Genomic DNA, 14,063 nt, shown 5'->3' with positions numbered 1-14,063 from the left:
AAATAGTATTGGTATGTATGTTTACTGCTTGTGAGCAAGGCAGTGTAAAATTTATGTGCCCTGACTCTTCAGTGTGATGGAGGCATCTTGGACAGACAGACTTAAGTCTGATAGCTTTTATTCTGATTCATTGACAGAACTGATGTGGGAGGTGGCAAATGTCCTCCGCCCCCCCTACCCGTTTTAGGGCTGTGCCTTTAGGGTGCCCTCCCCATTTCAGGGGTGGGACATGCTACCCAGTGATAAAGATGCTTTATTGAGTGAGGCTGGTGGTGTGATCCTTGAGGAGATAATGTGTGAAAGTCGGGATGGTAAGAATTTAAGACTTGGTGCGAAAGTTGAGGATTGCAAAACTTGGATTCTGTAAAACTTTGGGGATACTGTATAGGACTTACACAAAACAAAATTACACAAATAAGGGGAAAGATTAAAATGATGTGAGGATTGCTTAATTGGCCTTTATTGCTTAACATTATTGATTTCATGAACATAAATATGCATTAAACTATGACTCATGGTATATGTTGAAGCTTATTTACTATCTCTGAATCAGCACCAGTGTTCTTAAACCTGTCAGCAACATGCTTCATGCAATATACCTTCCAAAACTAATTTATTAACATTTGTTTGTGTTGTAAAATGCCATGAAAATAATAACACATTAAGAAAAGGAGAACTTCAAGCCAGATTTTCTGCTGAGATTCTCATTATCAATTAAGGAAAAATGCAATTTCTTTCTATTTTAATTCAGGATGACCAACATAAGCATATCATTATTCAGATTTTCCTGATATAAAGTGCTCACACTCTACAATCTGAATCTGTTATTTCTTCATATTTCTTGTCCCAAAAATTGTGCTCCCAACTCTAACATTTGTGCTTCCAACAAGAATCTGGAATATAAATAAAACAGTAAGTCATGATAAGTCAATACTCAGTTGCCAAAAGTCTATTGTTCAAATTAGTAATATATAAAATATAAGAATAAAAGGTATTGTAAGACAATGAAACACAAGTATACATACTGCATGTTCAAAGTCATTAGACATTCCCATTGATAATTCCACATCCTTGGGTTCCATACAACATTCTTCACAAATTCTAGCTTTACACTTCAGCAGTCTCTGAGGGAAATAAAAAGATAAATTTTATAGTTAAAAAGATTAGATGGATTCTTGAAAAATGGAGTAGTCTTCTATTGCTCCACCCACCATCCAATAATGTAAATCAGCTACACCAACCATGTCTCACTCTCTATCCAGAATGAGGAATTCTGATTGGTTAAGCCTACATTCCTTGCCAAAAGTTTCTCCCTCTCTGATCCCTCCCTTGTCTTCCTTATCCCACCTATCCCTCTCCTTAACTATATATGTACATCTCCACCCCCCCAGTTTCCCCCTCCCTGGTGCCTTCCTTGTCCACCATATCATCCTCTTCCCCACATGTCTCACCTCCATGTCTATACCCTCCTCATCCCATGCCTTTCCCATCTATAGCAGTTTCTCAAACTTTTTACTCCAAATAACTTGGAAAGATTAGCAATCCCCCAAATATGGGAATTTGACAATCTCTGCATCACATTCGCACCTCTCTCTCTCTCTCTCTCTCTCTTAGACATCACATTTCTTTCATACATAAAAGAAATGATGAGAAAGAGGGGATTGGTCTGATTCAGTTAGTATTTACATTAAGACCTTCCCAGCTGTATAAGCGATATTAAATTAGGTCACACACACACACACACACACACACACACACACACACACACACACACACACACACACACACACTCAGTAGAGCTATATAATATATGCTATTTACTTATGCAAGTTTGTCATAAACTCAAAAGAATTTCTCTATAAAAGCTGATTATTACTATGTTAATGAATGAAGGAGAAAGTGCTGCTATAAATGATCACAGTCAAATCTAACCTAATTATCAAACATACTCATATGTTGTTTTTACTTATTTGCTCACTTCATCTTTTCATGTATATTATGCTATTTCTGAATACGGAAACTATAGTTGGAATTTCCAGAGCTTTCATATGGAGTATAGCTCAATACTTGGGGGTATAAACTGAGCTGAAACTGAGGTATAGTTTCACTCAACTTCTTGGAACTGGCATGATCAGCAGTCATTCTTCTCTAAAAAAATGTATGATGCTGATACATATTAGGAACTGCACAATACAGAATTTATTCAGCTATCTAACAATGTATAATACAGACTAACTGAATGATTCCTTGTGGTGCAAAATTATATCAAATAAGAAAAGTTCAGGATGACACATTTGAAAGTGGTGCATGTAGGCAGAACCCAGTACAGACACATGTATGGGTTAAAGCATTCTGTGCAAAGGGGTTAATATATCAATAGAGTACTAAAAAAAACTTTGGAAACCACTGCTGGACTACCAGTGTGTTTCCACAATTTTACAAATTTCTGCCATACATATTTCTTTTGAACAGGTTGGCATTTTACAGTACAAGATTAGATTAAAATATAAAAATTTTCATGAAAAGTAGGTTTCTCTTCAGTAACCAGTCACTTTAAAAGCTAACACATGCAAATCACTATATAAATCCTAGCCTCCTGCAGTCCTCTTACTTCTTTGTATCTATTACTCTATATGGAACAAGACAAATACTATTTTCTCATCTCAAATTTTTACAAAGCAGGAAATCATGTGAAAATTAGAATGGCCAAACAATTTATGGATAGTAGTTATTTTCCACATTTTAGTATCCATTAAAGAAAAAGTAAGACTGGGAGGACTTCATTCTCACCTGGAAGTCAGGGTTTGGTCCAATGGAGAGGTCATGATCAAAGGCCCCAATGGTCATGATGCCTGCTAATGCCAGGTGGGAACAACTCTCCTGTATGTGGCGTACCAATCCTGCTGCCTCATCTGGGTGAACACCACTTTTGTCTGCAGGGGAAAATCTTCCTGAATTAATACCCCATCTTTAACAGATAAATCTCTGGCTGACTGAGGTAAAGTCACCTTGAGCAGCACAGTGATTTGTATCATGCAACACCTATTACTGGAAAGCACAGTGATTTATATCATACAGCACCTATTATTGGGAAACTGATGTTACAAAAATAAAAAGTCCCATTTGGCCATGTAGCCACACAAACATAAGTATACTGGAAACATGTCAATCAGTTACACCCTCACAAACTGGATGACTCACACACTCTACCATCATATGTTCATAAGAACATAAGAACATAAGAAATAAAGGAAGCTGCAAGAAGCGACCAGGCTTACACGTGGCAGTCCCTGTATGAAAAATACCTATCTATTTCCATCTATTATCCCCATCCATAAACCTGTCTAATCTTCTCTTAAAGCTATCTTCTCTTAAAGATTCATCATAACATGAAGCACACTACTTTTATGAGTGTGCTCAGTGTAGCACAATTCCTAAATAGTGATCCAGTGTCCTTCATCAAGTAGTACTAATTTCAGAGAAAAAAATATTTGCTAGAAAAAAAATGCATTTAAGAGTTGAAATTTTCATACCACACCACCTGGCATCCTCACTAACAAGGCTTGTGCCCCTGCAATGAATGAGGTTAGGTAACATTTACCTATATGTAGTCTACAGGGTCAGGATTCATGTTGTCCTATCTGTATCTATTAGTATGTCCTACAAGTTGAAGTACATACTTGAGAAAGAGAGAGAGAGGGAGAGAGAGAGAGAGAGAGAGAGAGAGAGAGAGAGAGAGAGAGAGAGAGAGAGAGAGAGAGAGAGAGAGAGAGAGAGAGAGAGAGAGAGAGAGAGAGAGAGAGAGAGAGAGAGAGAGAGAGAGAGACTCTATACACATGTTTTTTGCTTAATATTCAGAGAAACTGACCAGGTTGCTTAAATGTATGGAGGGATGAATTACAGTAATCATTCTGAATGATGTGGTGATGTGAGATCTGAATGATAACTGGATTTTGTCAGTTAGCATCTTGTAGTCAATATTAATTTGCACAATCAATGTACTTAAATCTTTACAGAAAAGTTAGCAAATAACAGATTAAATTTTCATGCTTACTAAGTGATGGGAGCATAGCACAACAATAGTGTAATTCTTACTCACTCTCTTCATCACTAGTGTTGATTTGCACAAAGACCTTCAGTTTTCCTTCATTTTCAGTCTTCTTAACAGCATTATTGATGGCTGATGCCAACTTAATACTGTCCACTGTCTCAATGCAATACAGGCCTGGAATTTCAACAACCTGAAAAATATTGAAGTAAAAAAATATACGCTGTTGCTACACTTCATTCAACCCTGGATTCAGCGTTAATTTCACTTGTAATATGTTTCCAGAATGTACTGCAAATTTCCATGACAGCACATCACAGGTACTGAAAAATTTTCACCCATACACCAGCTAGATTAGATATTCACAGCTTGATCACATAACCAGGACAACGTCAGACTAGCTAGATGAGGAAAAATCAGAAACCTGGTACAATGAGAGGAGCAGTGGAGAATGTGGTACATACACAGCAAATATAAGACAAAATAGTATAAGAACACCACCTTTCCTCTACTAAACCTCATTTCATTTTTTTTGTCACTGAAACACAGGTGTCTGAGGCAAGCGACAGTAGCCCCCTTTCTCTTCCCTCTTACTTTCTCTATCCTCATCTTTGATCCAAAGCTGGATGTTGCGTTAATGTGCACAACCACTTAACCTGCTTTTCTGCCCGTGCTCTTGAATCTTCCGAATTTTCCACCATCTGGCTACGGTTAAAGAAGAAACGTGTCAATGCCATGGACTGAGAAATCTTAATTGCAGCCAAACGCTGATTTTAGAGTAGTTTTACTATAGAGATTTTGCTGGATTCCAGATTTATTAGATTAGAATACACTTAACCCACTACCTAATCACTTCATCTTACCTTTAAAACACCCTGTATAACAGTACAAGCCAGTTAATTAAGAAAAAGAAACATCACACAAGTTTCTCAAACACATTGCAGTCAGGTTTTTTTTTTTTTAAAGTTCAACCTTATCTTTTACAGGCAATGTATGATGTTTACACTTTATACTACAAGAAACACTTTATTTATTCATTAGAACCATGGTTAAGGCTAAATGTGAGTAGGTTATAATAACAAATGGAACAAAAGGAATTGGAATGGCTTTCCTGTGTTTGCAAGTGATGTTTATCCAGCAAGCAGCACCACCAAAACAATGATGATAAGCTGGTGCAACAAAGTGAGAAATTTAAAATTATGCTAACCAACACTAATACTGAAAGTGATACAACCACATTAGTAATTGTTACATCTGCTTTGGTGTATCTGAGAAGGAATGCAATTGGTAGTACATGTGCCCCAAGATAAAGGTAGATAAAGGTAGTGCTAACATAATGACAGAATACTCAAGCAAACAGGAGAAAATAAAGGATGCTTGGATCATCTATGTTCAGTACTAAAATAATTTCTAAAGTCATTCAGAAAGACTTGAATAGTTGTCACTTAAACTTCATGGATAATATAACTACAAAACTATCAATATTTACTGGCAATTACCAAAGCCTTTTTCAAAAATATATGCTTTGTACTCACTTTTTTCACTTTATTGCTTTGAAGATGACCAATCATGTGCCATTTAATTTCAGGACACTCTGCCAGTAACTGGAAAGAAATTTTTTTGGGTTAAAACCTGAGTCTCACATGACAGTAACAGTCCACCACTGAAATAAAAAAAATACAATTAACCTGATCCAGCATTTGTGGCAGTGGCCAAAAAGGAAAGAAGCAAAAATAGCAGTATAACAGGAAAGGAAATGCCTTTTCTCTGGTTCTTTTGGGTTTTGTGGGCAGTGCCTCCAGTCCTCAGTTCCATTAAACCCCATCCATAATATCAGTCATAACATATTTATCTGTAGGAGGCAGGCTGTAGATACAGACTGTACTGTTGAGCATTGATACACTATGTTTAAAAAAAAAAAAAAAAAAAAAAAAAAAAAACATATATATCAAGAAAGAGAGTAGCAACATGAACTAAATTTTCCAAAGGTAGTCCAGCCTATTTACATTTCATGTAGTGTGCACTTAGTATATCTTTTGGACAGAACTGACATTTTAATAATCAATTGAATTTTAGAAAATTTATAATCCTGATGGAGATAAGTCACCCATCACTGCCACTTTCAGGTGACGACAAGTAATGCATAAGATTTTCTGAAAGAAGTGTATCTAATTCACTAATCATAAGATTAATTTTCTCAGAAAAAATATAATTAAATAATAATTAAATAAAAAAATAATAGAAAAATAAAATGCCTTTTAAAAGTCAAACAAAAACTGAAACTTTTGAAGGGATGCACAGGAAGTTACCAAGGTAAGTAGATAGCCACTTCAACAGAAGACACATGGGAAATTATGTCCAAGAATCAAGGTATGCTCAAGAGGAAATGTGACAAGCATAACACATCAATGTCAATATTTTTAAAATTCTGTGAAAATTACATCCTATTTAACCATTAAACTCTTGTGATTGCTTATGTAATCAAGAATTTTCCTGAATATATTGAAATTTTGTGACACAGTTCCTTTCAAATAAATTCTAGTGATCACTGGCCATTTGAAAGTATTACTGCTCTCACTTTATGGGGATCAGCTATACAGCTCAGGCAGTTTGGTCCAGAACAAGTCCTTCATAGCTAGTACCCTTCCCTACCACGTGTCAGACTACCACGTGTCCCACATGTGAGACTGACAACAGATTGATATTTATAGCCAATGCATGTATTGCAATACTGGCCATCCCTGGTAATGGGTGTCAGTGGCCTCTTCCTGGGAATACAACCAAAGAGTATCCATCTCACTAAGCAGGATACAAGTGCATACAAATGAGAAAACATAAGCTAAGCTCAATGTAATAGATGCTGTTAAATCATCCCAAATGTAAAAATCCAGGGATTCCTGTTAAATTATGCTACATCAAGTATACTGACCTGCTGGTCATTGGCTTTGTCTACAAGCTCCTGTACATAGTTCTCCCCAAAGTGTCTCTGTCCAGCAGTGTAGGCCTCCAGGATCATTTCTTTGGGCTTCGTCTTGCTCACAGCTACCAGACGTGGCCTAGGGCATAATGCAGCCAATTCCTTGGGAAAAATTTATGATTATTTACTGATGGGAAAATATACAAAGAAACATGGATTTCTTTGAAAGTTTGCTCTTCAGAACTACACATTTGGTTAAATGTGTGTGTGTGTGTTTATATATATATATATATATATATATATATATATATATATATATATATATATATATATATATATATATATATATATATATATATATATATATATATATATATATATAAATATATATATATATAGAGAGAGAGAGAGAGAGAGAGAGAGAGAGAGAGAGAGAGAGAGAGAGAGAGAGAGAGAGAGAGAGAGAGAGAGAGAGAGAGAGAGAGAGAGAGAGAGAGAGAGAGAGAGAGAGAGAGAGAGAACTTCTGGAATTTAACAGTAGCATAAAATATCATAAGCAGTAACTAAGCAAGCATAAATCATCAATTATAGTGGAAATTGTAATGTAATTTGCATTAACTTAATTCTATAGAATTTAGTCATTAAAATTTAACTTTATAGTTAGGTGTTCAACCCTGTTCCTGAGGTTTAAAAGAGATCCCTGACAACTTGATGATGATAATGGAGAAAACAACAATGATCTAAAGATAATTAGCCATATATAGTCATCCCTTGTTAACAATGGTTTCAGTTTCACTTTTACATGGACTGCTGGCAACCATAAACTCAAACAACAGAGGAGGCAAAGAAAGGCAACCTACCACTGTTCATTGCTTTTATTCTTTACTTTTTAGTTAATTGATAAATAAAATGTGTGTAACCATGTATATGGAGTTTTCTTTATTAAAACAGGATTTGGGGGACTCAGTGTTGTTCTTAAGGGGATACACTAATTTTCCATAGATTTTCCTTATCCAAGGGTGTGTCTGTTACCTAACTTGTGGATAATGAGGGATCACTGTAGTTATACATTCACTTAAGTATTTCAAGGAAGCCTAAATAAACATATATTTAACTCTTAGGAGTGAAGTGGAAACATGAAGTAATTATAATCATTAAATATAGCTTGGGAGAGATGCCTATCAGAACTACTTAGTTCCTACAGCTGTTGCTCACTCTCCATCATTGTAATTCTACTCTTTCTTCTTGTTAAATTCTTTCTTGATGTGGTGTTTTAGGTAAGGCAGGGCATTTAGGGTGTCTCTGTGAGGGGAAATCATGTATGTCACAAGTCTTTCAGGAGGTGGGCTACAGAATCTGAGAGGCATTGGGAGAACTTGTTAGGGACATTGTCTGCCCCAGTGGCCTTCCTAGCAAACAGTGAAGGCCACTGGGGTAGACAACATCCTTAATAAGTTCCTCCAATACTTTCCAGATTCTCTGGAATGACATTTCCTTCAGTGTGGTGATATTCTGTCACACGCCATATCCCCATGTCTAGCAAGGATCCATCAGGGGCTTCCTCATACAGGCCCATTAGCCTTCTTTCCAACCTCAGGAAAACACTAGAACATATCGTACAAGACAGACTGACATGGTGGTTGGAACACATATCTTTCCTGAACACATGTATGGGATATGGCCTCACAGTGGCAACCTGGAGGCCCTGCTCTGCCTAGAGTGTCACATCTAGAATGGATCTAACAACAACCAGTTCACTCTACTGGCCTTTCTCAAATCATCAATATATTATCAGTATTTGTTTTATATGCCATGTAAGACAAACTCTAAATTAATTTATGGATTCTCCACCAAAGTAACCATATTAGCAATGTTTTTTTTATTTATTAATCTTAATATCTATTAAATTCTGTAAAATATTTCCTTTATCTATACTTTTCAATAGTTATATTCATTCAAGAATAACAACAATTACTCTTAAATAATGTGCTCTTCTGTTGTAAAGATCCTCCTGGTTCTGCTCCATATTTAGCAATTAAAAAGAATATTAGATAGCGGTAAAGTCCTGAAAGCAAAATATCCAATAAACTGGATTTCACTGTTTGGAACTTTGTGAAATATGAAACACAACCTCACATGAATGTGTTATATTATACAGTGATTGGAAGAGGATAACCTTGGGAGCTTCACGTGTTTTCTGTCATCTCATAAACATCAGAACATAAAAATAAAAAGCTTCATGTGGAAAAGTTGTCGGCTGAAGTTAGGGAAGATTACTGTTGGATCTATTCAGTGTATCAACACACTGTGATCTACTCTTGTATTTCCTTAATTACCTAGCAATATTTCTAACGAGTAGCCTCTGATTTAAATATCTGTATGGTCATATCAATAACCGATAGCGACAAACCAACCAAACCTTCCCATCCCATACACTACTATTTTCTTTTCTTAAGGCAATATCACAGCCGTTGATTCTGGGCACATAATTTATTTACACCTTACTTACTGGAGTCCTGGCCTTGCTAGCTGCTGACACACGCTCCAGGACCCCCAACAGCGCCTTTTTCACCTCCCCCTCCATGAGCCGCAGCGTCGTAGCCCCAACACTCATCTCGTCCCGTCGTTCACTCATTACGAAAAATAACAATATTACACATTGCTCATTATATTGTGATATCAAAGGAAAGGAAAAAGATTACTCAAACGTAGTTATTGATCAGCGGAGAACCTTTATTTTACATTCATTTTACAGGTATAAAAACCCTCTTAGGTAACGAATCAGGTTGTTGTTGTTGTTCTTGTTGTACGAGTTGAGTCCCGTTCCAAAGGTTAACCGCGACTTTCTCCCTACTTGTAATATTGATTGATTGATTGATACATTTATTGTTGTATTAATAATGAAATACAACAAAGGAGGAAGATGGACCTTGCCACCCACCCCCTGGGCAAAGACTTAGAGTATCAAAAATATAAAAATAGGTAGTATACATTACAAGAATTTAAGTAAATAAATAAATACAAATATTGCACACCTTATTACATAAATATCCTACAGTCTGGGAGCAAACGTAGGATATTCCTTGAGTATATCCCTGAGAGTGGCGGAGTCTAAGAAATGGTCAATGAGGGTATACAAGTCATGTTGATCTTGCAGCTTAAATTTAGCAATGAGAGGACATTCCGTGACATAATGACGCAGAGTGTGGCCCCTCGGTGCAGCACATAGCACACATCATACACCAGAAGAAGCACTGGCTTCCCAAAAGTATTTATAGCCTAATCTGAGTCTCATTGTCACCATGTCTTGTGATGCAGTGCGTCTCCCATAGGTGTAAGCACCGTACTGGGAGACACGTACATAGTGAAGACTATTGCCACTGCCCCTATGGTAACAAAGCTCCAACTGATCACTAATGCTACTATGTACAAAGTCCTTAATACTACTCTTAACATAGCCCAGAGTGTACTCAGCGCCAGGATCCGCTGTGTCGTCCTGAAGGGCACATTGAGCAAGGCGGTCTGCCTTTTCACTATATTGTGGCACCAGCACCTAGGGCGTGGATGAGATCAAGACATTTATTAACTAGATCACAGTCCATGGGGGAGGTAGATTGGAGAGCATACAGTGCAGCCTGACTGTCAACAAAGAAGTATACATCCTTATGGAGATGCGCGACAATATGGAGCGCCTCCAGAACAACATACAGTTGGAGGACATAGTGTGCAGTGGTGGAGTGGAGGACATGTGTGCAGGGAGCCGCCTGGAAACCTCAGTGTCAGTGTAGTGATTGGCAGATATGTAGTCGCAAATGAACAGCCCACATCCGGACCTGCTGCCATTGACTGACCCATCACAATAAACATGAATAGCCAGAATGTGGGGGTACTTGGACAATTTAGTCATGAACATGTCTTGCGGCACATTAGGGAGCCAGTCCCCTCTTGGGCTGATGCAGTGAGTGAATATCAACACTGACACGGTGAGGATTCAAACGGCTTGGAGCGGTGACATATCAACGTTAATACAAGCCTCGGTTATACCTACACTTGTAAGAACTCCCAAGATCTTCCTGAGGTATGGAGTTGTAGGAGTCCGAGGATCATGATACATGGGGTTCAGTGATCCTTTCAGAGAGTAGGAGCCCGTGCATAGCATCTGACCAACAGTATGACAAGTAATTTCCTGTATCCTACACATAATACTCGGCACCGACAGGTGCAGTTCAGCTCTGAGGACCTCAATCCGTGCAGTGCTGGGGCATCTCAAAATTATTCTCATGGCTTCATTCTGAACAAGCTCCAGGGGACGGAGCTGGGTGGCACTAAACTGTATTAAAATAGGGGCTGCGTAGTCAATGAGGGACCGTACGACGGATATATAAAACATCCTTAGGGCTAGAATGCCACCCTCCTGTTTGCTAGCAGCCGAAGTGGCGCTGGCCGTGGCAGACAGAGGTCTCGAACGTAGGGTACAGTTTGGAGTGACTTCCTGAAACCCAGCTGAACACCCAGGTACTTGTGTGTATGAACTCTAGGGATGGGAACATTATTTACAGTGGGCGGTTGAGAGACCTTCCTTTTGGCTTGAAATTTGGTTTTACATTCATTAATTACAAGTCCCATTTGAACACACAATGCTGCTAGTTGTGACAGAGCTAACAGGAGAATCCTGGGTGTGGGGCATTGGAGGAGTATGTCCTCAGCATAGATGAGGACCTGGGTGCCTTGCGGGAAGGAACAACACGCAATTTTATCCATTAAAACATTGAAAAGCATTGGACTAAGAACTCCACCCTGTGGTGTTCCAAGCTCAAAGACTTCCCCTGAGGAGACTACACCTTAAAACCAAACCTGTGCTGTTCTATTGTACAAATAGTCCCTGATCCATCCTAATAATTTACCTTTGACACCTTTGAGAATGAGTTCCTCCATAATAACATATTTGTTGGCCCTGTCGAAGGCACCCTTGAGATCAAAGAAAGCTCTGCAGGTAGCATCCTTATTTATAAGGCACTCAACAAAACAATGACTTATAGAATGACCTTTTAGGAAGCCATGTACATTGCCAGAGAGTACATGGCCCACCTTATATATAAGCTTGTTCAGTATTATCCATTCCATCATCTTACATAGAAATGAGAAATGGGGCGAAAGGTGCCATCACCTTGGGGGATTGGGATGATAATGGTTGTTTTCCAGGAGTGGGGAAGCTTGCCTGCAGTGAGAGACATGTTAAATAGATCTAAGACAGTGTTGTCCACTTTTACCTCTAGGAGGGCATTGAGGATGTCATAGGTGATGCCATCCTTGCCAGGAGCTGTTGACTTGCCCAATTTAACTGCTGAGAGAAGTTCATCATGCGTGATAGGCACACAGGTGTCATCTGGCAGAGAAACACTGTGACGAGTCAACTCAATCCTTTGTGGTCTTTGCCGGTCGAGCGCCTCCTGGTGTTCCACAGGAAGGCCAGAGAAGGATGAGGCTTCCTTCCACTGCAGGATGAGCTCTCGTGCCCTGCCGGCAGGATCAGGGTCACACACCTGCCGCCTGGGCTTGCCCCCGACACTTGATGTGGTGCCACACTTCCCGGAGGGACCGGGTCCTGCGTACCCGGTTCAGGAAGGAGACCCAGTACTTCTTTCTTTCCTGCTGTCTCAGATCCGTGAGGTGTTGAGCCACAGTAACCATAGCATCCCGTGAATCTGTGTCTGCTGGGTTAAGCTGCCAACGTCTCTGGTAGGCAGCAAGCATCTGTTGGCAGTTCAGGATCACAGGGTCGGAAGCGTAAATCCAGCGGCGTTGAGCGTGGGTGCTTGCCAGAACCATTGGAGTTGCGAGGAATCCTTCGATGGTGCGTGGCAGTCCATCGTACAATGCCTCTGCGTCGGCGAAGGAGCCCTTCACGGCAGCGTACCACGCCACCACATGGACGACGAGGCCCGCCATCCTGGATGGTGGCACCGTCAGGCGCTTCCTGGGCACTGCCGGGGCAGACTGCACCGGGAAGGTCGTCTTCAGGTCGAAGTGATCACTTAGCAAAGATCTGACAAGAATGGTTTCGGCAGTATATGTTGGCATATTGATAAGGGCTACATAGTCAAGTCTGCCTCCTTGTACATGTGTGGGTGCATGTTCCCCAGAGAGCACTGCTGTATCTGTGGTGTCATGGAAAGCCTTCCAGCGCACACCATTAGCATTGGCGGTGAGATGGCTTTCTAATTCCTTATGCCTGGCATTAAGGTCATCCATGATAACAGTCTGCTCAAGGACGTAATCAGGAAAATTTGCAACATTTAAGGCATCAGCATGAATGTATATGTTTACAAAGTAAATAACTTCATCCAAGGTGTGCCAGCAAACAGTAATAAATTCATAAAAAAAAATATATTCTGTGGGGGAATAAATGAGATTTGACGAAATATTTTAGGGAAGAGGGATTAGGACGAGATACAACCACGAGGTAAATTATTTATTGATGTTTTTTTATATATTTATTATTTACATTATTCATATCTTAATATGCATGCATGTATGTATGTATGTATGCTATTTTGTTTTTACGTGTGTGTTATGAGAGGGGATGAGGTGCAATGTTTTTATAGGAACACATTCTCAAATTTGTGTCTTCTCTTGACTAATCCTAGCAGTCTGATGAAAGTTTACTGAGGTTTTAAAGGAATGTTTTCATGATACTAATGGTACTTTGACAAGAACTGCATTTTTCTAAAAAAAAAAAAAATAAATAATAACAAAAAAAACACGAAAACACTACTAAATAACATTAAAAAAATAGTTTTCAAAATGTTTCAAAATGTTGGTAAAGTTTTTGAAAACCGTTATAAATGTATGGTTACAAGTAGATATCCTAGTAGAGTCACTGATGATTACAAGAAAATCGCTCTGTAGGTTTAGATAATCATTCAAAGACGGAAATTCAAGATGAAGAATTGCTGGGAAGGTGTATATACGGAATATATTTCTTCAGATCTAATTTCTCGTCCTATAGAAGAGTGAGTACAATTACGTTTTATTTGTTTATATGTTTATTTATTTATTTATTTATTTATATTTTCCTCACTAAGGGAGGAAGATGAT

General features: G+C 38.7%; 1 protein-coding gene across 1 annotated transcript; it reads right to left on the bottom strand.

Moving 5' to 3' along the window:
• Window positions 1–443: 443 nt before the first annotated feature.
• Window positions 444–9,632, bottom strand: LOC135097663 (pyridoxal phosphate homeostasis protein-like). Its single transcript, XM_063999649.1, has 7 exons — window positions 9,475–9,632; window positions 6,978–7,127; window positions 5,584–5,652; window positions 4,100–4,241; window positions 2,791–2,933; window positions 1,026–1,124; window positions 444–893 (listed from the first exon to the last, which is right to left on the bottom strand). The coding sequence occupies exons 1-7, from the start codon at window positions 9,598–9,600 to the stop codon at window positions 825–827; spliced, it is 798 nt and encodes a 265-aa protein (XP_063855719.1). The 5' UTR covers window positions 9,601–9,632; the 3' UTR covers window positions 444–824.
• Window positions 9,633–14,063: the final 4,431 nt, after the last annotated feature.

This window comes from Scylla paramamosain, chromosome 1, assembly GCF_035594125.1.
Source record: "Scylla paramamosain isolate STU-SP2022 chromosome 1, ASM3559412v1, whole genome shotgun sequence".
Classification (NCBI taxonomy): domain Eukaryota; kingdom Metazoa; phylum Arthropoda; class Malacostraca; order Decapoda; family Portunidae; genus Scylla; species Scylla paramamosain.
The sequence above is the reverse complement of the archived record's forward strand: the minus strand, read 5'-3'. Positions and strand labels throughout refer to the sequence as shown.